This window comes from Passer domesticus, chromosome 19 (genome assembly GCF_036417665.1).
Source record: "Passer domesticus isolate bPasDom1 chromosome 19, bPasDom1.hap1, whole genome shotgun sequence".
NCBI lineage: Eukaryota > Metazoa > Chordata > Aves > Passeriformes > Passeridae > Passer > Passer domesticus.
This window is the reverse complement of record NC_087492.1, coordinates 3,070,860-3,095,006: the sequence shown is the minus strand read 5'-3', so window position 1 is coordinate 3,095,006 and position 24,147 is coordinate 3,070,860. Positions and strand designations below refer to the sequence as shown.

Below are 24,147 nucleotides of genomic sequence, written 5' to 3'. Positions count from 1 at the left end.
GGTTTTCCTCTGGAATAACTGGGCACAGCTGTTCCTGAGCCAAGCTGCCAGTTCTGTGGCTGCAGCTTTGCCTGCTGGCTCTCTGCATTTACACAGCAGCCTCCAGCATCGAGGAAATCGCTTCCCTCTGGCTGCTTTGCTACCAGCCCTCTCCTAGTCCCCAGGAGAATTGCTGGTTTTGCCACGTGCTGCCTGAGGCTGGAAAGCAAGTTGGAGGCTGGGAATCGAGTTGGGTGAGTTCAGGACAGGCAGGAACCTTTGGAAATCCATGTGTGCTGCTTCTGCCCGGAGGTGGGGGTGCAGCAGTAACCCCACATGTAACACCCCCACCCAGCAATGAACAGCACGTGGAAGAGCCAGCCGGTGGTGTGACTCAGAGAGGAAATCTTTATTGGTCTCCTGACAGTAAATAGGGCAGTGTTAGTGCAAACTGAGGTGCCTCATTGGCTGGGGTTTTTTTTGTCCTTACATAAGGCACGTTATTCGCAATGAAAACAGTGAGATACAACATCTGTAAGGAGTTGCAGGAGTTTGTAACATCAGCTGGTCTCGGTGGTTACTGTGACTGTGGAGTCTCTGTAACAACAGCCACAGGTCGGAAGAGGCCCTTCTTGGTTTTTTTACACTCTATCCAGAACAGCAGCTGTGGTTGGGACGAGATCCAGGTTTTGCAGAGCTTGGCTGCTGGTTTCAGACAGAATGAAAGGCACAGAGTGGTCACAGGTCTCTGGGCATGGGGGCTGTGCCAGGGCTGTGCCAGTGCAGTTCCCTGCCTGGAGCAGGCACAGGAGGCTGCAGGAGGAGGTGGCTGTCCTGGCTGGTGCTGGTGCAGGCATGAACTCAGCTGTGGTCTGATTGCACACACCCTGTGGTGCAGGGCAGGCTGGGGAGCCTGTACCCATTTTGCTGTGACTAAAAGTGGAAATGGGCTGAGCTAGTCAAGGACCAGCCCTGCATCCTGCTCTGGGGTTGCTGGTTCCTTCTGTGCAGCCCCAGTTCTGTCCCTGGCAGCCTCTTGGGGTGGGATGGGGCTGGAGGGATGGACTGTACAGGTGTCTCCAGGGTGTGGTGGTGCCAGCTGGAGAGCAGAGCAGGGCAGGGCATGCCAGATGGTTTTAAATACCTGCTGAGGGGATGCAGGCCACATAAAAGCAGCTGTGATAGGGGAGGGAAAATTGCACCCCTTGCCAAGGAAGGGCTGTGCATGTTGGTGTGTTGGTGGTGAGACAAGGACTTGGCAGGCTCCTGTCCTGAGACAGCAGAACCATTCCCATCCTGGCATGAGCTTCTGCCCTCCAGCCCTGCTGGGAGCACAGGAGTCCCCCCAGGACTGTCAGAATTTGCAGTGAAAAGCACCTTGGTGTTGAGAGGAGCTTGAGCCCAGCAGCAGCAGCAACAGCAGGAGGTGAGGTGCACGTGGGAGGTCGGAGGCCGAGCAGGGCTGTAGTGTAGAGCTGAAGTCAGTAAAGGTCAGGAAGGGCTCTGCAGGGCTGTGCTGCAGCTCCAGGCCTGCCTGGGGCCGCGGCAGCTCCGCCACAGGCTGCCCATGGCCGTGCCGGGGCCGGGCCCGCTGCAGCATCGCAGGCTGCTCCGCGCCGGTGTCCGGTGTCAGCGCCGGGGGGGCTGCAACAAACCCCTCTCGAGTAACCTCGGTTCGGCCGTGCCGCATCCCGCCGGGAACGTCGTGCTTCAGGCAGGAGAACACGAGCAAAGCCTTCCTCAGCCCCGGCTGTGCTGCCTGGCGGGGCGGGAGCCGCTCGCCGAGGGAAGGGCCGGGGGTGCCCGGTGCCAGCCCCTGCCCTTATCAGCTCCGTTATCTGCTCCGGTGGGCGGGGGAGCCGCCGTAGAGCCGGGCGGCCTTGCGGCAGATGAGCCTGAACCAGTAGAGCTGCGGGGCGATGAGGGAGGCGTTGGCGATGTTGCAGTGCAGGGGGATGCGGAACGGCACCAGGTACACCGGGATCCCCACCTGGCGGCCGTAGGCCGCGTACATGAAGGGGAAGAGGAGGATGCGGCACAGGAAGAAGGTCACCAGGATGAGGATCCCGTTCACCTTGTGCAGGAGCGTGTCCTGCATTTTGAGCTGGAGGAGGAAGGAGGTGAATGTGGGGTGAGCAGCATCCCAGAGCTGCGGGGCTCTGGCGGTGCTGGTGAGCAGCCAGGAGGGCTGGAGGAAGGGGAGTAGGAGGCAGGGATGGGAATGAACATGGTGCAGGAGAGGGCAGCACCAGCCCACAGCATAGCCCCCAGTTCTGGGATGCTACTGGGCTTACTGGTTGGAGAAATGGATGAGAGGAGGAAGGCAGCCATTGCAGGGCAGATTTGTGCTAAAGCTGTGGGGCTGCTCCTCTCTGAGACACCCCAGCTCAGGCACTGCCTGGAGAGGGGCTGATGGAGCCTGGGGAATGGGAAAAGTGACAAATTGCTGTGGCCTTCCCTGCCCTGAGCCCCATCCCTCCTGACCTACCTGCATGAGGATTTTGCCCAGTGACACAAAAGGCGTGCTCAGCTCTGCTGTGAAGATGCAGCCCACAAAGAAGTCCCCCAGCTCTCCCCTGAAGTGCTGTAAAGAAAAGCAGCACTGAGCACGGGGCCCTGCAGAGAAGGGGCCAGGAACCAACACCCAGCATGTCCAGGGGGTGCTGGACTCCTGCAGCAGCCCTTACCTGGGTGATGGGGGTGAGCACGATGAGGATGAAGAGGTGGTGGGTCACCATCAGCCGCTCCTGCAGGAGGAAGCTCCACACGCTGGCCAGCGAGTGCTTCTTCTCCAGGATCCCTTTCTCCAGGCTCTTGTGCCAGTGGCACAGGTACATGACATAGATGTCATAGGTCATGTAGGGAACCAGCACCCAGACGTACTCCACAGCCAGCCAGTGCCTGGGGAAGAGCAGCACACACAGAGGCATCACAGCAGCTCCCAGCACCTCGCGATGCTCGGGGAGGTGGAGGAGTCTTTAGGACTGAAATGGCAGCATTTCAATGGATTTTGAAGCTGAAAGAGGGTGAATTTTAACTCTGTTTAGCTCAGCAAGCACAGGCTGACCCAGAGAAAAGGTGCCTGGTACGTGTGGAGGACGGATCTCAGTGCTGACCCTGCTGCTGCTGGGCTGTGCCAGGCACTGAGCTCAGCCTGGCCAGGCACAAACACAGCACTAAGGCAGGATCCTGATTAGCCCCACTGCCAGGTGCTTGCTGCACAGAGGCACAGCATTTTTTGGGATCCAGCACCAAGCCAGCACCTTTGCACAGGTGATCTCCTCCCTAAGCCCTCAGACCCCCAGAGCTGGTGCTTGGTGGTGGAAATTCCTAATCCTGGGTCTCTCCTGCCTGTACCAGCTGGCTGCCTAACCCAGGGAATGTTTGGGAAGCACGTGGAGAGCTCAGAGTTAACCAGGGATGGCTGGCCTGGAGTTTGGAGAGTGAAGCACAAAATATCCAATACAGGCAATAAACCCCCATGAGGCGTTTGTCAGTTGGGAAATAATTGCAGGCAGCTGCCTGTTCCCAAAGCATGTTGGAATCCTGGTTGCACAATCTGGGCAGCAGCAAGCCCTGCTCTGCAGGGACACCAGCCTCCTTAAAAAGTCCTGCCTGAATCACACTGATTAAAAAAAAAAAATATAGACAAAACCACCCTTTGCTGTTGCTTGGAGAAATGTAGCTTGGGGCTCAAACCTCTTTTTGCTCTCTTGCCATCCCAAGAAAAAAAATTGTTGTGGCAGTTCTGCTCCAGATGGAAAGATGTAAGTGGTGTGAAGCACGGGTGGCAAGTGATTGTGTTTGCAAAACTTGCCCAGGGCTTTGGAGGGCAATTACAGCACCAGCAATATAACGATTGTCTGCCTCTGTAAATAAACTGGCAAATTTTACTGCAACCTTTGTGGTGCTTCCTGGCTCGCTGTCCTGCTGTCATTCTCCAAGGCCTTCCCTGCTGAGCACTGGGCTCGATTTCCTCCAGATTCAAAGAAAATCCAAATCTCTGCCCACAAAGTGTTTGCACAGAGCCCTTGGCCTTGAGTACACCCAGGCAAGCAGACAGCTCCGGGGGAAGGAGGGCTGCTGGCAGCACCTTCTGTCTGTGTGCCTTTGGGATCCATCATCTGCCTTATCTATACAGCAGAAATTTTATTTCAGAGCAAAAAGATAACTCATAGACTGCCTGGGTTAAGCAGGTCTGAGGAATCTGGGTAGATATCACTACCTAGAGCAAGGCAAGATAATTTATATCTGTGCGTTAAAGACAGGTGTGCTATGGCCAAGGTGGCAGCCCTTCCTAAAAATCACCCTAAAATCGGTGTGTGACGGTCGAATTCCAGCTCAGCATAATTATATTCTTCCCTCCTGCAATCTTCTCTGCTAGTCTGGATAATAGCTCTGTTTTTAAGCCTTCTGACCCAGATTACACTATCACTCCTCCTGAGAGCCACTTCTGGGCAGTTTATCTCAGAGCACCGAGGACAGCAGGATTTTCCTTCAGGGCAAACCCTATTCTGACTTTGCCATTTCTGGACTCTTTCAGAATCCTTTTGGCATGCCTTGATGCACCTCTAAAATCAGTTCTCACTGGGTCTGCTTGACTCTGGAGCGATTTCAGTTTCCAGCAAGGAGACTCCCTACCCCTTCAGAGCTGGTGATATCTGTATTTTTCTCTCACATGTTTCAGCCCCTGTTCCAGCCCATCCTTTGAGGACACTGTGCTGGCAGAGCACCCCCTGAGCAAGCTGCTGCTGTTCAGGGGCTGTACAGCCAGCACATTGCCCAACCCTCCCAGCCCAGCTGGGGGAAAGGGGAACACAAAACTCATTTTCCTCTCCCCTTTGTACGTGCAAGCCTCTGGCAGAGCACCCTGCAGCCCGGAGCTGGCTGAGCACATCCCTGGCACCCTGCCCGGGGGACAGTGGCACCGCCTGGGCTCTGCCTCACCTGTCGTGCACCACGTTCTTGCAGCTGAGCACCACCGTGAGCCCCGACACCGTCGCCATCGTGGCTTGGACTGTTGACACCAGCCTGAAGGGGACAGAGAGGAAAGGGGTGGCTCCAGGGCTGCCACAGGAGAGCTGGTGGCACTTCATGCCCGCTCCGTGCACGCCCCAGCGCCTTGTTACGGCCAGGGGTGGCTGTGCCAGGCGCTGCCTCCCGGGGGAATCGTGCCAGGTCCCGTCCCTTCCACCCCCGTGGGTCCGTGGAAACGCTGCCGGTTCCCCGTGGGCAGAGGGAGGGAGAGCTGCAGCGGAGCATCCCTGTCCCGACAACGGCACCGGGCACCGGGCTGCGGCTCCGCGGGCAGGGCCGGGAGGAGATGCCCGTGCTCGGGGGGATGCTCTCACTTGGGGGGATGCTCTCATTTGGGGGGGATGCTCTCACTCGGGGAGGATGCCCGTACTCGGGGGGATGCTCTCAGTCGGGGGAGATGCTGTCATTTGGGGGGGGATGCCCGTACTCGGGGGGATGCTCTCAGTCGGGGGAGATGCTGTCATCTGGGGGGGGATGCCCATGCTCGGGGGGATGCCCGCGCTCGGGGGGATGCTCTCATTTGCTCTCACTCGGGGGAATGCCCGTGATGCCTCTACTCGGGGGGGATGCTCTCATTTGGAGGGGATGCTCTCTCTCGGGGGGGATGCCCCTGCTCGGGGGAATATTCTCATTTGGGGGGGATGCCCGTTCTCTGGCGGGATGCCCGCATTCGGGGGGATGCCCGCACTCGGGGGGATGTCCCTGCTCGGGGGAATATTCTCATTTGGGGGGGATGCCCGCACTCGGGGGGGATGCCCACGCTCCTGCCGCCGGTCCTTGCTCCCCCCGCGGGATCTGGGCTCTGCCCAGCCAAGGACCGTCCCCCGGCGCGTCGCGGCACCCCGAGCCCAGGCTCACGGCCGGCGGCACTCGGTGCTCTCGGCCGGTTCGGATCGCTCCCGCTGCCGCTCCCGGTGCCCATCCCGGTCCCGGCGGGTCCCGCCGCTGCCGCCCGTACCTGCCGCTGAGGAGGATGCGCTCCTTGAGGCTCCATCCCGGGGCGGCCCAGCGCAGCAACCGGATGCAGAGGATGAAGAGCCCCGGGAAGAAGGCGGAGGCGAGGGCCAGCGTCCGCCACATGGGGACGAGCGCGCTGCCTCCCGCCGCCGCCTGTCAACAGCCGGCCGGGCGGCGGGAGAGCCCGGCTCGGCTCGGCTCGGCTCGGCTCGGCTCGGCTCGGCTCGGCTCGGCTCGGTCCGGACCAGCCGGGACGCGCCCCGCTCCGCCGGGCGGAGGCTCCGCCCCCGTCCGGTTAAGCCCCGCCCACCCGGCGGGACCACGCCCTCCCCGGTGCCGCGCCCCGCCCCGCGCGCTGCCGGCGGAAGCGGCGCCGCCATGGAGGAGGACGAGCCGGAGCTGGAGGCCGGGCTGGAGGCGGCGCTGGAGCTGGCGCCCGCCGTGCAGGCCGCCATCGAGCAGGTGCGCCGGGCGGTCCCCCCGTGCGGGGGACAGGTGCGGCCGCGGCCCCGGGGCCGCTCGGTGAGGGCACAGCCGGCTGCGAGCCGCTCCCCGCCGCTCCGGGCCTTCCCGTGCTGGGCCCGGCGAGCCCCGGGCGCTGTCAGCCCCGTGAGGGCTGGGGCCGTGGCTAATTGCAGGCGCGTTGCTGTGTGCAGAGCGCCCGGTGGCCGTGGCTCGGCTGGAACGGGGATGGTGGAAGTGTCCTGGTTTGGCTGGTGGTGAAACACGAGGGGTTTCCATCCAGAGGGTGCTGGCACTGCCCAGGCTCCCCAGGGGATGGGCACGGCCCCGAGGGTGCCACAGCTCCAGGAGGATTTGGGCACTGCTCCAGGGATGCACAGGGTGGGGTTGTTGGGGTCTGTGCAGGAGCAGGAGCTGGGCTGGATAATCCTTGTGTGTCCCCAACACCTCAGGATATTCTGTGATTCCGTGTTCCAGTGTTCCCTGAAACCCTTCGTGGCACCTGGAGCCCATCCCGTGACAACCCAGGGTCAAACCATGGCTCTTGTCCTCTGTGACCTGCCCTGCCTGCAGCGACCTTTCCATCCCCAGGGCTCTTCCCTGGAGCAGGAGTCTGGGCAGCAGCAGTGTCTGTCTCACAAAGCAGCACTCAAATTTCAGTTTTTGCACTTCCTAAGTTTTGAGGCTTGTGGGTTGCTTTTGGTGGCCCTCCTGGAAGAGCAAGGGGAGACCTTGAGAGCTGGCAAATGAAGTGGCAGCTTCTAAAGGGGACCTAGAGCCTGTCCAGAGAAAGAATCCCCTGCACTTGCAGACGTGAATTTTTGAGCAGTGGAGAACCCACCACACGCCTGGCCGAATTATTTTAGCAGTCATTAAAGCTGTAGGAAAATCTTCACATCCTGAGCACTGGGAGGTGCTGGGGATGACACCACCTGCTGCTTCCTCTCTGGCACTCCTCAGCCCAATAATCCTGTTGTTCCTGTCAGTGTTCCTTGACCAGTTTTGGGGCAAAAGCTGCCCAATTCTGGTTAAATGAGCAGAGCTGGCTCAGCCGGCCTGCAGGAAGCGGGGTGGGGAGCACAGGCAGGGCTGCCCCACCAAAGCCAGGCTAGCACTTCTGATTAATAGCTTGTGACAGAGCCCTGGGAGTGACAGCTCCTGCAGCTGCTCCAGCTGCCTGCAGCACTGATCCCTATCTGCAGGTTGAGAGGAGCTCCTGAGCAGCCTTTATCTCCCATCTCACCTCTTGTTTCATCTGCTCTTAATACTTGTGGAGGTTTGGGGTTCGTGGGGATTGACTGAGTGTGAGTGGTGAGCAGGATGGGCTGGGTGTGATGCTGCATGCTCCCACCATGGGGTGATGTCAGAGCATTCTCTTCACTCACCACGGCCTCGTGCATGTTGAACTGCTGGCTCCTTCTCCTTGGCCACAGGAGTGACTGGGAAGGCTTCCCAGGAGGGCTGGTTCAGGCAGCATTTGCTTTTGTCTCACAAAATCATGGATTTTACAGTGCAAAATGTGTAAAACAGCACAAATGCTGTTTCATGTGCCCAGGTGTGAAGGCTTTCAGTGAGCAGGGGGATGCTGTGGGGTCAGCTCTGCTTTTGCCAGGGAGTGCAGAGCTGATGACTCTGTAAATACCAGAATCATGGAATACTTTGGGTTGGAAGGGACCTTAAAGACCACTTCATTCCTTCCACCATCCCAGGCTGATCCAAACCCCATCCAGAGTGACCTTGAACCCTTCCAGTGATGGGCCATCCACAGCTTCAGTGTGCTGGCAGAGCAGGGAAAGCACCAGCTTCATTCTGTGGGGACAAAAAGCAAATCCTGGCAGTTGTGTTTGTGCTGTTTGAACTGCTGAGGAGAGATGAGATCTGTTTGCACCACAGCTGCTCTCTCCCCCTTCCCAAATCACTCAGCAGATCGTGTTTCTCTTCTGTGAAAAGTGGCAAACCCAAGTCTCCAGAGAATTTGTACAGCCGCTCCTTAACTCATCACGTTTCCTATTGCAGGGCTGTGGAGAGCAAAGCCTCTGCCTGTCACCATGAGGCCTGGCAAAGCTCTTGCCAAGAGCAGGGCACAGCCTCAGCTTGTTCCCAGACAGCCACAAAAGCATCAGCATGGCTTGGGATACAGAGCTCATGTGCCTTGGGAATTCCTTGTGCCAGGGCTGTGTGTGGAATCCTGTGTGTGAATTATCTGTGTTTATCCAGGCTGATATCCACAGGAATTTTGGGAGGTCGGAGCCCTGCAGAGCATGTGGCTGCTCTACTCCTGGCCACTTGTTAGAGAAATGCTGTCAAACACAACTAGAAGTGGGTGCTGAGGGAATTAAAAGTCGTAGAAACTGTGTAAAGTTACAGAAATCACTGATGATGGTTGATTGTGTTTGTTTTCCTCCCTCTTTCCAGGTATTTCCCAGCCAAGATCCACTGGACAGAGCAGATTTCAATGCTGTGGAGTATATTAATGCTCTCTTTCCCACTGAACAAGTAAGTAATGCTCCAAATACTCTCAAACTTCACTTCCACACTTTTTACTATCAGATTTTACTTTTACCCTTTGCTGTCAGGGTAACCTGATAACAAATGACCAAAGCAGTACACAAACCTTTTATTTTAAACCCTAGCACAGGAAATGAAGCTTTAACAGTAATCACTTCTTAAATTTGCACCTCACAGGGTTTGCTGTCATTATGTGGTCTCTTTTTACCCAGAGTGCTTGCTGCAGTTGAAGTCCTGCTTTGATTTGTAGAAATAAATTAATTTTCTATGTGAATGGAGTAAATGTCATAACTTGCCATATATCAATCATTGATGAGTTCCTGGGGTTTTCAGCCGAATCAGGCAGGTACAAAATCACAGGAGAGTTTGAACCCAGCTGTTTCTTTTGGGATTTAAAGAATGAGATTGCTGTGGGCCCACATCCCTGCTTTGTGTCCCCAACTTCAGCCCCAGGGGAAGTTTTGGATGAACCTCTTCCCAAACAGAGATGTTTCTACAGGTGAAGTTTGTGTCTTGAGGCTGCTCCAGCACCTGAGGTCCTCTGCAGCACCGTGGTTTTGCCTTGCAGCTTTCTGTGGTGCTGTGGCCTGGCTTTTTTCCCTTTGCCAGCAGTGAGGAGCTGTTTCCCCAGCAGGGCCTTCCCTGCATCTCCTTCCAGGCTGTTTTCTGGGCCCTGCAGGGGGGTCTCAGCCCAAGGCTCTGTCCCCATGCCCAGTGCCCACTGGAGGTCACTGTCACACCGTTCTGCTGGCAGAGCACAGGGCAGAGCTCAGCCATGGGGGAAGCCTGACCTGTCTTTTTCTGCTCTTGGGGATGTGACAGAGAAGCAGCTGAGTTGTTGTCTCAGTTTTTCCACCTGTAAAACAAAACCGTTGCTCTCCTCTTCCCCCAGACCCCTGTGTGATGAAGTGTTTGGGATCACATATTCCTCTGTAAAACATTCACCATTTCACTTCTCTCTGCTTTTTTTCCTATTCCAGTCTTTGGCAAACATTGATGAAGTTGTGAACAAGATCAGATTGAAAATAAGGTAAATATTTCTGCATTTCATTGCATCTCAGGTCTGATTGTCACCAAGACTTGATAAATGCACCCTTTGTGCTTCAGCTGACAGGATTTAGTTTGTTTAAAAGGCATGGATAGGACCAGCCTCGAGTCTAACAGTGGCACAGGAACAATTATAATTTTTATATTTCACTTCTGTTATGTGCCCTTCAGGCTGTTTAAGCTGATGGGTTGCAAAGTGCAGCTTTTAAAAACAACTAAGAACCAAAAAATACAAAATTTTACTACAGTTTGAAGGCTGAGTGAGCAAACAACCCAAAAGACTCAGTTGCCAAGAATTCTTTGTTTTTGGGGTCAGAGTATATTGTAAAAACTCTCGTTCTGTATTTTTAAATTGTCATTATTGGTCCTAAAAGTACAAAATAAACACAATTGTGCATTAAATACTTAAATTTTCTGTGCTGGCTGATACTGCCAGCATGAAATGATTGAGGCAGCACTTTCATATGTGGGAAGTTGAAATGCAAACAGACAAGGGAGAGCTGACAATATTGCTTAAGGGAGCAGGAATGCAAGAAACCCTGCTTAAATTAGGAAATGGATTTCTATTTTTGCAGCAGGACTTTGAAATTGTGCAAGATAGTGCCATTGAACAGAGAGGGAGGGGGGAAATAATGAGTTTGGCATTGGTAAGAGCAGCTTTTTTGGTTTTAAATTGGATCTGCAGCTGTCAGGACTCCCCCAGTTGTGTGGGTCAGGCTCACAGGGGCTGGGTTTGACACTCTGGGATTTTTCCTGCAGGAGGTTGGATGACAACATCCGAACTGTGGTGAGGGGACAGACCAACGTGGGACAGGATGGCAGGCAGGTATGTGCAGCCAGGAGTGAGTGCCAGGGCTTCTCACCTTGGCATGTCACCCTGAGCAGTGGCTCTGGCAGGCAGAACCCCACTGCTGCTGCTGCTGAGATGTTTCTGTGCCTCTCACACTGCTGAGCTGCTCCCTCAGCAGCTGTTCTGACCTGCCTCACCCTCTGAGGGAAGGGAATGAGGAATTGATTTCATGATCAAAAGCAGGAGGCCTGTGTGCCACTGTGGAGCTGGTGATAAAACAAGCAGCACTGAACAGGAACAAGAACATTTGATCCTGGGTGGGGATCAATACAAGGCTGTTTGTCCCAATAATAATAATACAATAATCATCTAATAATCTATCCAAGGCTGTTTGTCCCAATAATAATACAATAATAATCCAGTAATCGAATCCAAGGCTGTTTGTCCTAATAATAATAATAATAATAATAATACAATAATCATCTAACAATCTAAGCCAAGGCTGTTTGTCCTTTTCACTGAGTTCTTTGCTGAGGGGTCCCAAGTTGTTGGTCACTGTGCTGATCACTGGCTGCCCCTTCCTCTTGCAGCTCCTGTTCAGCCCTCAGGTTTTCACTTGTTTTTTGCCTGGCAGAGGTGTTTGCTGGGGTTCAGTAGTGCTGAGCACAGCCTTGTCTGTGGGTGCTCAGCTTGGCCCCTGTGCCAGCTGATTTTGAGGTGTCACCTGGCTTGGCTCTATTTCCTGTCCTGTTTTAGACCAGGGGCATTAAACCCTGAGCCCTCAGTCAGGGTTCCCCAGTGGCTTCTTAATACCAGCTCTAACACTGACATGGGGTAATGACCCTCTCTATGTTCCACTCCCTGCTGTCACACCAATTAGTATTTATTTCTAATCTATTTCTGCCACAGAGCCCTCAAGGGAATTATTTACCCTGCCTATGCTTTTGTATTGCTTTAGAAAAACATGAGAGATGCTCACCTAGCAGGAGTAGTTGAATCATGGATGTCTAAGCACTGCTGTTAAACTGAGGATGTGCTTGGGATGTGGCTTAGCTGGGAGTGGTGCTGCCTGTAATTACTGTGCAGGAGGGAGACCAGCAATCAGCTGGGGTGGCAATTACAGAAATTGGGGAGGGAGTGGGAACTGGTGCAGTGCTTGGAGAGCTTGGCTGTGATTGGAAAGCTGGACCTGTTGTAACCTTTTGGGCCCATCTGAGAGGATAAATTCTCTGAAAGACCACAAAAGAGTGGGGGTGAGAATTGCCTGGAGTGCCTCAGGACTGGGAGAAAAGGATGAATCAGTGCCTGTGGGATAACAGGAGCATTTCTGTGCTGTGGAGATTGGCCAGCTTTGCTCAGAGCTCTCTCCTGGGTCTGTTCTTTCTCACTTTTCCATCCCTTTGAAGTTCTCCAAGGCATGGACAGGGACCTGCACAGTGTCCTGCTCTGAGGCACCAGGAGGGCACAGCTGTCTGTGCTGCCCTTCCTTCAGTTTGGCTGTAAAGGAGCCAATTAAAATCCTGATTAACTAAAAACCTTCACGTGTTCACTTGGGTGTCCTTGCAGGACATGTTTCAAGTGGCCCCGAGCTGCAGTTAATCACAAATATTCCTGTATTTAGCTGTGGATTTTCCTGTTTTCCCTCATTTTGCTGCTTTGCTAAGTAAAAGCAAACTTCAAGACAGATGCAAGAGCTTGCAGTTGCATGGGCTGAGGCCAGACAATCTCCCAGGAGCACAACTGTTGCTTCTTTCTTTGAGATCCTAACAAATACTGAAACCATACAATTATTTAAACTGTTACTTCTCTGGGAAGAGAAATAGATAGATTCTGAAATGCTGTGAGCTTTTTCTTTCTATGTTTCTCATCCAAGCCCATAGTTTCACACCTGGATATGCATTTTTTGTGTGAATTGCTGGAACCAGACTTGGAGTGGCAGGACTTGGCTGGGTCTTGAAGTTTAAAGCAGTGAGGGAGCATCAGCAAGCTCAGATTTTGGAGGTCACCTTACAGTGCTGGGCAACTCCTGAATGGCATTTCAGTTTGAGATGGAATTTTATATTTGTCACCCCAAAATCAGAGGAAACCTAGAAGAAACGTTTGCTGTTGTTGTCACCCCTGCCCTGTGTCCCCTGAGTGTCCTGGGTGCTGTGGGGGAGTGAGGCAGCCCTTTTCACATGACCACCCTGTTGATAGCAGATTGTGGGGGTGAAAACCTTGTTTTCCAGCTTCAGCTGCCTGTTCCTATGCTGAAAAGTGCCATTGTTTTACCAGCATATTCTCAGGGCAATCAAGGACACTTGGAAATGTTTTTATAGAGTAAGAAGCCTGATTGCTCCCACTTGGAGAGGAAGGGTTTTATTTTCCAGTGCATGGCAAGGAATTGTTTTGGAGCAACTAAAAACAAGGTGCTGCTAAGGCAGGTCAGTTCTGTGCTTGGAAGGGAGTTGCTGTTTTCCTTATTTAGTTTTCCTGGTAGTTTGGTCCCACAGCAAAATGAAATTCTTGTTTCTACTGATATTCTTACTAAACTTGTAGGAAACCTGTGTCCTCGAGACCAGTATTTCCCTGCAAAATTGGATTGACACATCCACATGGACAGATAGTGTCATCCTGTGAGCCTCACCCTTAGGCAGCCCAGGATGAAGATCATTATTGCATTTTATCATCATAACCACAACTGCAAACCACCCTTGATTAGTAAGGAAGCAGTTGGCAAGCAGCTTTTGCAAGAGGTTTGAAACAAAGCTTGAAGGCAGCCACATCAGTAAATTCAATCTCTAATCTTCCATTTGTAACTCTTACCATAAGAGATGTCTCCTGCCTGTAGTGCACAGTACTTGCAGCATGCTGGCTTTTGGAAAAGTCAGAAGTTTTTGGAAAATTCCTGTCTTTTGATTTCCATCCCTTTGGCACACTGAGATCCAAGAGGAACGCTGCCATCCATCATCTCTTTGAAAGCATGTGCCATAAATAAAAGTGCATCTGAACTCTGGTTATGTAGCTGCTTGGATTTCAGTGGGAGCTCAGGATCCTGTGTATTGAACTGCAGGATTGAGCCTGAAAGGTGTTTTTCAAAAGCCTCTTCCCTTCAGTCCCATTCTCTCCTAACACCCCCTGATACTGTGGCCAGTGTTTGCCAGTGTTGCCTGACTGTGTTGTGTTGGAGATATCCTTGTCTTGGGGTAAATAATAGTTTGAATAAACATCCTTTCAGTCCCTGACTTCCTTCCAAGGGAAATACAAACCCTGGATGCAGTGACAGAAGGAAAAAAAAGAGTTATTGAAGTCAAAGCAAGCCAGGAGGGGTTTCTTTGCTGAGTCCCTGCCCTCAGCTGTCTGTGCTGGCCCATCCCTGCTGCCCTGGCAGGTGAGGGAGCTCAGCCTTGGCTTTCCCATCTCCTGTCAGCCAGAACTGCCCAAAAAATGCTTGGGAATCTTGTGCAGGCACTTAATTCAATGCTGCTTGAATTACTGGGGTTTATCTCCAACCTACCCAATCTCTTTTCCAGACACCAGTGATCCAGGCAGGTTCCTAGAAGAAAAGCTGAAGTTCTCAGCCTTGCCAGCCTGGGTTTTTTGGAGGAGAAGGGGTTATTTATCACCTGAACCCAGCAAGGAGCTTGCCAAAGCTGTCTTGTGGAGGAGCCTTGTTGAGAGCTGCACCTTCCCAGCTGTCCAGGAGAGGGGAGCCCAGCCTTGGTTTTGAGAGCAGGATAACATTTTCAGAGGAATTTCAATCCCAGTCTGACCCAGTGGGGAACATGGAGTGTGCAGCTCTGGAAATGTGCTCTCTGTGCTCCTTAAGGAAAAGGAGACCTTAGGGATAGGAAGTCCGAAATCCTGATTGCAGATCCAGCTGCTCCAGCTGTGGTGGAGTCTCCTGTCCTGTCTGGCTGGGATGATGATGGTTGGGATAACACTTCTGTGCCCCCCCTGCCTACTGAGATAATGGAGCAGGGCTTTGAGGTGAGTTGTAGCTATGAGAAAGCATTTCAGTAAGACATTTTCGTATGAAAATAGCTTTTTTTTTTTTGTCTTTTAAACTGTTCCCCAAACAGTCTTGCTCCTGTACACGTGTGTGGATGAATTAGCAGCGAGGTGTCTGAAAAACCAGATTCTGACTCTAAAAATAGAGGCCATCAAATAGATGTGGCCCCAAAAGAGTTATTTCAGCAGCTCTAAAGACAGGAATGCTCCCTTCCCCACAAACGTTTCCCAGTTCAAAGCATCTGCCTTTTTGAAATTTTGCCCTAGAATTTCCTCCAAATGCAAAAGCCTTAAAATAGTCTGGCTCATTTGGCTTCCCCTTCCTGGTGCGATATTTCAGTGAAATCTGCAGACAATGCCCCAGCCTCAGAAATTATCTCACTAATGATCCTTTTATGGGAGGAAACAACAGCTGTGGGTGGAACATTCCTCTGTAGGGTGTAACAAAATTTTCCTTGGGACTCCCAGACTTGGACTATTTTGGATGCCTTGGGAGAGGCTGGGAATGCAGGAGCTGCTGTTCTTCAGTTGTAACAGTTTCTAGGGAGCCAGTGCTACGCAGATTTTTCCTCTGGAAGGTTTTTTTTTTTTTTCCCTCAGAGCTTCTGCTGCTGAACTGGAGTGTGGGCTGACCTTGCTGAGAGCTGCAGCCCAGTTGTGGCATAATTTCCTCTGTGCCCTAGGGTGCAGTATAAAAAGTTCCCATAGATTTTTCCACGGAGCGTTTAGCGCTCCCCGTATGGTTTGATGTGTCACTCCTCAGTTGTGTTTATTGCTGGAGCTTCTGCATGGACTGGCTGTAATTTTTCTGACAGTTGCTGACATGCCTTTACTGGTTGTTTGGCTGAAGCCTGCTTCACCTATCAGGCTTTTGTCCTTGTAATCAGTAGCCTCTGCATTTGCTGCTGGTTTAACCCTTGGCAGTGTCTCTGCAGCCAGGGTGGGTAAAGGTGAGGTGGATTCAGCTGAAATCCATTTTGGAAAGAATCAAGAGCCCCAGAGCAGTCCCAAGATCCCAAATGGATCTGTGGCTTGATAGTTTGAATCTAAATAAAACCCAACAAACTTCTTTCTGTTATCTCTGGTCCATCTTTCCCTTCCTGCCCTGTGCACACAGTGTGTGTAAATGACTGAAATTGCATCAAACAAGGACTGTGTTTCAAAGAAAAATGTAGTTTATTGCTTAATGTGTCTGACTCCATTAGGGTCTGGCTCAATTAGTGCTAGAACAAAGCTGAGTGTTAACCAGAAGAGCAAATGGATGTGCCTGGGCTGGGAAAAGCTTTGGATGTTTCTCATGGCTGAAGATACTGGCTGATAACTTTGGATTGCTTTGGTTGGCTCCTTCTTTGTTTTGCTCCATGAAAACAGTGATATATATTTTCTTTCTCATAACTCCAGCAGTACAAGGAAAGGGATGGCAGCTGCTGTGCTCAAATAATAGGAATATATCCTTGCTGCCCAGACAGTTCAGTTGGCCATCCCATCTTCTGGTCAGCCAGGGCTGTCCTTTCTCCTGGCATGTGAAAATGCACATCTGGGCTCTGCAGCTGTGGGGAGACTCTGCCTGCCCTGCCCTGGGTGTGCTGCAGTGTCTGGCAGTGTTTGAGCCTGTGGGAGGAGGAGGCTGTGTCTGGCAGAGGAAAATGCCCACAGGTTGTGGCTTTGACAAGGTCACAGCTGGAAATACGTGCAATACTCCCCTGGTTTTTCTTTTATTTTCTTTAATTAGAGATCAGGAAACACTTTGCAAATCAATGGAGGGAGGAGATGAAGATAGAGAGGGATGCAGGTGCTGCAGTGGGAGTGGGGTCCTCTGCTGCTTTTCTGAGCAGTGTCCTGAGCCCCAGGGCAGCTGGTGTCACCACAGTCAGTGGCTTGTCCTGGGTCCAGGCAGTGCCAGCCTGGCAGGCAGGGAGGTGCTTTTGTGCTCTGTGTGCATGAACCTGCTTAAGAAGCTGCTCTGTTGCTTCAGCCTCCTCCTTCACCTCCACCTCCTTGGGTGGAAGTGACTTTTCTGGCTGCAGGTTGTGTTTCATGCTGAACTGAGGCACTCAGGGCCTGCACATCTCCTACCCTAGGCACTTTCCTGGCATTTATTTGTTTATTTAAACACATGCTCACTTCCAGCCATCAAATCCCAGTGCTGCTCCCTTGGCCCCAGTGCCCAGGTTTGACTGATGTGGAAGGTGTTGATGTGTCCCTGCTGCTGGGACAGCACTGACTGTCACAATCTTGTAATAAATAATTAAATCTAAGTGTCTGAAATATGTGGGGGCTATTTTGTGTCACAATCCCTGATGTTGTAAGCACCATCTCTCAGTTATATTCATTCTCTCCTGCCTGGCTAAGCTTTATCACCTGGGTTTTTATGAATGGGTCATTATTCTGAAATGTGAGCATATGAAATATGACTAGTGTTAGATTTCAATACCTTTTTAAGATAGTGAATGGATTGGGGTTAAATATGGCGTTTTAAGCTGTGTGACTTCATATATTTTATGAAAAGTCATGCCACAGATTCTGTAAGGCTCCAGCTGAGTGATTAAAGTCCCATAATACTCTTTTGTAACCCATGAATAATAAGCAGGAGCTGAGCTGCCAAAATGAATCAAAAGTGAGTTTCATTCAGAGTCATTTCCCTAGTGAATTGTGACAGCTGGACAATGTCCTTCCCTTGTAGTGACACTGAGCTTTTTCTAGCCCAGAACACGTTCAGTGAACAAGGTTTCAGGTGAATGGCATGCCAGGAAGAACCAGTGCTGTTTATTCTCATGCTGGCATAACTTTTGCCATCTGCTGCAAGGCAGGAGCAAGTCTGAGCTTGACCTTGCCTTGTGCCTCAGCCCAGGGGGTGTTCCTGTCCTGCAGCCTGAGGCTGGGGATGGGGTTGTGCTGGAGGCACTGCAAGCTGCAAACTGTGACCAGTCCTGTGTGGCTTTGGTGCCAACAAAGCAAGAAACCCAGCCTGGAAATAGAATTCCAAACAGGCAGGAGATTGTGTCTTATTTTGGATATTTAAAATTATTTTTTTCCCCCTTATTTTTCTTTTTGTTGTTGTTGTTGCCTCACATTTTTGGTGTGTGGTCATGTTTATTCCAGCTCTGCTGCATCCATGCCTATAGCAGGTCAACTGACAGGAATTCCACTTGGAAATCCCTGCTTGCAGGGTTCCTGGTGTGCCTGTCCTTCCCCCCTGTTTATATTTGCTTTTAAACTCTTAACCTGTGCTGATTTTGACTGGGGCAGAGAAAGAGCCCAATTCTTGTGATGAAAATTAACTCTACACAACCCAAAACCAGCACATGAACCTGAATATGAATTCATCTTGCAAAATGTGATGTAAGCTGAGTGGTTGCTAAACTTACCCCCCACAGAAGGGAAGCTCTGAAATTGCAGATGTGGCTCTGAAATTGCAGATGTGGCTCTGAAATTGCAGATGTGGCTCTGAAATTGCAAATATCACCAACTGCATTGTGCAAACACATCAGCACACAAATCAGCTGGAGTCCCTCAGTCATTTACAGCCTTCCCAAATAAATGGAGTGTGCTTTCCCTCTGATCAAGCAGAGCCAGGCAGCTCCAGGGAGGGTGAGCAGCACTGCCAGGGGCTCTGGGTTGTCCAAGGTGTGTGCTGGGCACAGGGAGGTGCAGCAAACACCTGCAATCAGGGTGTCAACACAAACAGGAGGGCAGAGACTCACACCTTGGCTCTTCTGGCACAGATAAGGAGAATAATGAGTGTCTGCAGAGATTCTGCTGCATGATAATAGTGTTTAATTTTGGGCGTGGGGCAAGGCCGTGCCTGCTCACCTGCCACGTGATGAAGCTGTAACCTGCATGAGGTGATGGTGAACCTGTAGTAACCTGCATGAGGTGATAATGAACCTGTAGTAACCTGCATGAGGTGATGGTGAAGCTGTAGTAACCTGCATGAGGTGATGGTGAAGCTGTAGTAACCTGCATGAGGTGATGGTGAACCTGTAGTAACCTGCATGAGGTGATGCTGAAGCTGTAGTAACCTGCATGAGGTGATGATGAACCTGTAGTAACCCACCATGAGGTGATGATGAACCTGTAGTAACCTGCATGAGGTGATGGTGAACCTGTAGTAACCTGCATGAGGTGATGCTGAAGCTGTAGTAACCTGCATGAGGTGATGATGAACCTGTAGTAACCCACCATGAGGTGATGATGAACCTGTAGTAACCTGCATGAGGTGATGCTGAAGCTGTAGTAACCTGCATGAGGTGATGGTGAAGCTGTAGTAACCTGCATGAGGTGATGCTGAAGCTGTAGTAACCCACCATGAGGTGATGATGAACCTGTAGTAACCTGCATGAGGTGATGGTGAAGCTGTAGTAACCTGCATGAGGTGATGGTGAAGCTGTAGTAACCTGCATGAGGTGATGGTGAAGCTGTAGTAACCTGCATGAGGTGATGGTGAAGCTGTAGTAACCTGCATGAGGTGATGATGAACCTGTAGTAACCTGCATGAGGTGATGGTAAAGCTGTAGTAACCTGCATGAGGTGATGATGAACCTGTAGTAACCTGCATGAGGTGATGATGAACCTGTAGTAACCTACATGAGGTGATGGTAAAGCTGTAGTAACCCACCAAGCCTGATGAAGCTCTAGAAAATTTACTTTTTAGGTTATACAATGCCCACAATTAACACTTAAATGGCCACACTGCGCTGGTGCAGATTAGGTACTGTAAAACTCTTGTAAAATTACTCACAGGAGCAAGGCCACCCAAACCTCTGTCACAGCACATCAGCACCTTTCTCACAGTGCAGACACCCCTGTGCAGGGCTGGGTGATGCTGTAAAATCTGGGGTGATGCAGACACCCCTGGTGCTGTAAAATCTGGGGTGCTGCAGACACCCCTGGTGCTGTAAAATCTGGGGTGCTGCAGACACCCCTGTGCTGTAAAATCTGGGGTGCTGCAGACACCCCTGGTGCTGTAAAATCTGGGGTGATGCAGACACCCCTGGTGCTGTAAAATCTGACAGCTCAGAGGGATGCTGGACCAGCCCAGTGGTGCAGTTCAGGAGTTAAGCTGCAAGGTTTTGGCCAGAACTACCTGGAAATCAGCTGTCACTTCACCCCCTGTGTCTGCCAGTGTTTGTGCAGCTGTTGAGGACGTGGGGTTTGATTTCTAAGCACGATTTGGGGTTAAGTGAAGGGGCAGTTGCAGCCATTTGAAGCTTGGTGCAGTGTTGGATGTAATCTGCTGATATAAAGTGTCCTGTGCAGCCTGAGTGGTTGGGATTGGAGCTGATGACACAAAACTCTCTTCTTCAGTGACAATTGTAGTAGTTATGTACTATTTGCTGAACTGCCAGGGTGGAAATCTGCTAAAATCAAACCCCAGGGTGATGAGCCCTTCAGGTTTGTCTGCTCAGGGAAATCAGCTGGCACTGTCCTGTGCTGAGACAAGCCCAGGCTTCAGCTGCAGTGGTTTAGCCCTGGCTGTAAAACTTGAGGTTTTTCCCTAAAATGAAATCAGTCTGAGAATCAAAGTAAATTTCCACCCTTCCCCAATCTGGAGGGAGTCGTTTGTATGAGGTTTCAGCAGCAGAAAATGTGAGGCTGGTTCCAGTGTGAGAGGGTTGCTTTGAAATCTCCACAGCTGAGGCTCCTCAGAGAATTGGGGATGGGAACTTTATTTTTAGTCGTGGTCTAGATTTTCATTGATCTGGGCTGGAAGTGTGGCAGCAAATGAAAGAAGCATTAACACTCGCTATTCAAGAGCAGGGACCAGGCCAGGAGCATTAAATTCTCAGCATCATGACCACAGCCCTATTTGTAACATTAAAAATACATTTGGATGCTGTGAATTTGGCAGATGTCAAGTGTCTATAAAACACTTGGTAGAGGGCAGCTTTCTGATGTGAATAACAACATTCAATTGGACTATATATTGGCTGGGATCAAATAAAAATAACATGTTTCTAGCACAACACCAGCAAGCAAATAGAAACCATGGAGGTATTTTAACCAATACTGGGGGAAAAAAACAGTGTTAGTTCAGTTAATCCCCAAGCAAGGAAACTTCATCTGAAAATTTGCTTTTTCTCCCACTTCAATGACATCTTCTAGTAACACACAGGCCTCTTAATTCCTATTTGCATATTTCCTGGTACTGAAGTATTTTCTTGCACAACATTCCTGATGGGATGCATAAAGAGGTATTTAGAAATTAACACACCCACTAATGAGCTGCTGGTTGATGGGGTGATGTGACAGCTCTGTACCTGGGCTGGAAGGGGAGGAAGAGGAGGCTGTGTCCATCTGCAGCACTGCAGGCATTTGGAGAGACTGACTGTAATTCACTGGGCTGGGGTTTTTTTTGGCTGGAATAATTGTTGCTAACACTGTTTTTTGTGTGCACGAATGTCAGCCTGGTACTGTAAGTCACTGGAACATAACCTTTTAAAGAATGCATCACTTGCAAATTTAACAAACAAGTCACAGTCTGCTCCCACCTCTCGCTTGGGTTATTTTCTTCCCTCCTTTTGCTGCTTGGCAGATCTGGTGTGAAAAGGTGACACAAGGAATGATGTGTGGTCTGACCTTAGGAGTTGCTTGGGACAAAGCCAAGGAAAGCAATTTTTTAGGCAGCCTCTCAGTGATTCATGGTTTACCTCTGCTCCCTGTTGTTTTACACCGGTGCCTTTGGAGTCTTTTGCTGTCGCATCTCAAGGTGAAGGAGGTTGCAGAGCTGTGGCTGATTCATGGGCTGTGTTTTTCCCTCCAGCTTTGGAGAATTTGGCAAACAGCAGAGCTGCTCACTGGCTGCCCAGCTTACCTGAGCTGGAGGTGAGTTTTCCACCTCCTGTGTGTGGTGTCTCAGCTTTCTGCTGTGAGCCCAGGAGCTCCCACTGCATAAATACTGCCTGAAAAACAGGGATGGCTGAAAAAACATCGTGGCTTTAAACTGGGGGACCCCTTTGTGTGTTCCTCTCCATGAATTATTTTGGGAATTCACTTCTGCAAGGCAGCCCTGGAGGCAGGACACAGCACATCCCCTCCTGCATCCAGGATGTGTCGGACACACTAAACCACAGCAGGAGGAATGTGATCCCTGCCTGAAGCCTTGTACCAAGCACTCTGTGGCTGGAGCCTCTCCCCCCGTGGCTGGTCCTGCCAAATTTACTAATTTAGCTGCTCTTTGCTAAATTTACACTGGTCAGAGCACTTGGGAAGCCTGGGGTCAAACATTAGGGAAAAAGCTTGGACCCCACTGGCTCTGCCTCCCAGCCGAGCCCTCTCCATCCACACCGTGGCTCTCAGCTGGTGCTGGCACTCAGAGCTTGCATAAAGTTGAATAAATAATGCTGATGGGTTAATTGTAGCTTGCAGGCTCAGTTGTTGATTGGAGTCATATGGTGTTTTTCCAGCAACCTTCGTTTCATCATCCTTGTTTCGTACAACCACAGCAGCCTCTTTATCCATCCCTGATCCTCTGCCCCCGGAGTGAACTGCTGGTGGAGGGAAGGAAATGCAATAACTTCACTCCTGGTGCTGTTTGGGGTGTGTGCATTTCCATGTTTCCCAGCTGCACTGGTGAGGAAAGCAATAAATTAGCAAGGCAAGGTGAAGGCAGTGCTGGGGCACAGCTGGGACATCACTGCCTGTCCCCCAGCACGGGACAGACAGGCTGCAAGAAAAGCAATTCCTGCCCTCTTGAGACTGGTTTTCCCTGGAATTTCTATCCAAAAGAAACCTATTAATAAAACAGTAACAAAAGCAGTAAGAAAATGCTTTTAAAATTCATGATTCACCGTTGTTGCAGGGAAGGGAAATGCATTTTTTTCCTCCAGCTTGGCTGTGGTTTCCCCTCTCTTTTTACAGCTGAAAGAACAGTCATTAGTTACATTAATAAACTTCTGTATTGCACCTTGAGCAATTAGACCTACTTTCATGCCCTAGATGTTGGTTTCTTATCCCCTAATAACACTGTTTATTAAATATGAGGTGTTATATTTGAAATTTGTTTTTCTATTTGCTTTACTCTGTCTTTATAGTAATTGGGAAGGTGATGGTTTTCTTTCATTATTGGATAATTTTCTTTATTTGTTTCCTCTACACACAGTATTTACTCTCAGGTGCTATGGTTAGAATATACAGCAAAAAAAGTTTAATTGATTTCTTTAACTGTCTTCTGGTTCTTCTTAATTGTACATATGCATAACATTTTTTATCCAGTTCTGAACTTCACACCAGATCTGACAGAGCCCTCCTGACTTAAAAAAAACCCAGATTTTCACACAGTGTTACTTTCAGCAAATGTTTGAAGAAATGTTTTCACCTCTAAATGTAAATTATACAAATGATACATTCATTATATAAATATATATATAGATTATGTAATGCATTGGTGTGTTCTGACTCATGTAAGGAATATGCAGCTCTATTTTTAGGAGAATAGATAAAGATTTATGTCTTAATGGCTAAGCAAATATTTGGAAGAAAGTTTCAAGGAATGAAACAAGTGTTTGTGAGCAGTTCTGTTTTACTCAATTTTGCAGTTGAGTTCCCTATGTGTTTTTTTTTTTTTTTAATTTTTAACAGTAATGGAAATGTTTTTCCTTCTCTGAGGGGTGAGATGCAGGACTGGAAGAGAAGAGCAGCTGCTGTTTGCTCTCTCCCCTGTCCCAGCAGCAGGAGACCACAATTCTTTAATTCATCAGATGGGGCAGAGCTCACATCATCTCAGTTGTGTTTTCCCAGAGTTTTTAAGGAGGTGAAAGTGTCAGGACCAGGTGATGACACCAGTTTGCCTTATTTTTGGCAGTTTTGAGTGCTCAGGGACAGAATCCCATTTTTCTCTGCTCAGTGTTCCTGGAGCAGTTTTTAGGTGGGGATTTTGCCCACCCTGAGTGTGCTGCTTTCCCCTGAGCAGCAGGAACTTGTTCTTCACCCACTTTCCTCTAAGGGCTCTCTGCTATTTTTTATCACCATTATTAAAATATCAGCATTAGAGAAATAGGTTCTTTTGAAGAAGCTCTGAATTCCTGGGATCATACAGAAAAATCAGCATTTGCTGTTAGTGCTGAAGCAAAGGGAAACAGCACTTGGCATCTGTGAAGAATTTCAGGCTGAATCTTGAATTTTATACAGACCTATCCAAAGCTCAGACCATACAAAACAATTGCTGCTTGCTTAATAAACCACTTATTAATTACATTACAGAGTAATGTGCTGCAGGCCTGAGCACAGAGCTAAATATGTTGAAAAGAGCATTCTTTGCTTTGCTTTGCACTTAATCCACAAGCCTTGAAATGGAGGAGAAAATTGAATTCTCAGAGGGATTGGAGAGGCTGCTGGGGGCTGTTCAGCCACCCTGCAGCACATTTTTGTGTGTTCAT

The 24,147-nt window shown here is 50.3% G+C and overlaps 2 protein-coding genes across 4 annotated transcripts in view; one reads left to right on the top strand and one right to left on the bottom strand.

Moving 5' to 3' along the window:
- Positions 1 to 364: 364 nt before the first annotated feature.
- TLCD3A (TLC domain containing 3A) lies at positions 365 to 6,107 on the bottom strand. The gene is made up of 5 exons (XM_064394782.1): positions 5,975 to 6,107; positions 4,927 to 5,010; positions 2,667 to 2,880; positions 2,468 to 2,563; positions 365 to 2,083 (listed from the first exon to the last, which is right to left on the bottom strand). The coding sequence occupies exons 1-5, from the start codon at positions 6,094 to 6,096 to the stop codon at positions 1,814 to 1,816; spliced, it is 786 nt and encodes a 261-aa protein (XP_064250852.1). The 5' UTR covers positions 6,097 to 6,107; the 3' UTR covers positions 365 to 1,813.
- A 189-nt stretch (positions 6,108 to 6,296) lies between these two features.
- VPS53 (VPS53 subunit of GARP complex) overlaps positions 6,297 to 24,147 on the top strand; it is a 63,586-nt gene continuing 45,735 nt past the window's right edge. Inside the window, exons 1-4 of one of the 3 annotated variants that reach the window (XM_064394773.1) lie at positions 6,297 to 6,435; positions 8,851 to 8,931; positions 9,924 to 9,973; positions 10,750 to 10,816. In XM_064394773.1, the coding sequence (XP_064250843.1) occupies positions 6,352 to 6,435; positions 8,851 to 8,931; positions 9,924 to 9,973; positions 10,750 to 10,816 (282 nt within the window). In that variant the 5' untranslated portion in view covers positions 6,297 to 6,351. Of the gene's footprint in view, positions 6,436 to 8,850; positions 8,932 to 9,923; positions 9,974 to 10,749; positions 10,817 to 14,539; positions 14,750 to 24,147 lie in introns of those variants that run through there. The other 2 variants (XM_064394774.1, XM_064394775.1) reach the window with 2 other exon arrangements.

What these genes read in the sequence shown, in the direction of transcription:
- TLCD3A (XM_064394782.1), bottom strand. Translation starts at nt 6,096, where the DNA reads ATGTGGCGGACGCTGGCCCTCGCCTCCGCCTTCTTCCCGGGGCTCTTC. An exon ending in TGCTCACCCCCATCACCCAG is followed by an intron (nt 2,564 to 2,666) that starts GTAAGGGCTGCT and finishes TTTTCTTTACAG; the next exon opens with CACTTCAGGGGAGAGCTGGG. An exon ending in TGGGCAAAATCCTCATGCAG is followed by an intron (nt 2,084 to 2,467) that starts GTAGGTCAGGAG and finishes TTCCTCCTCCAG; the next exon opens with CTCAAAATGCAGGACACGCT.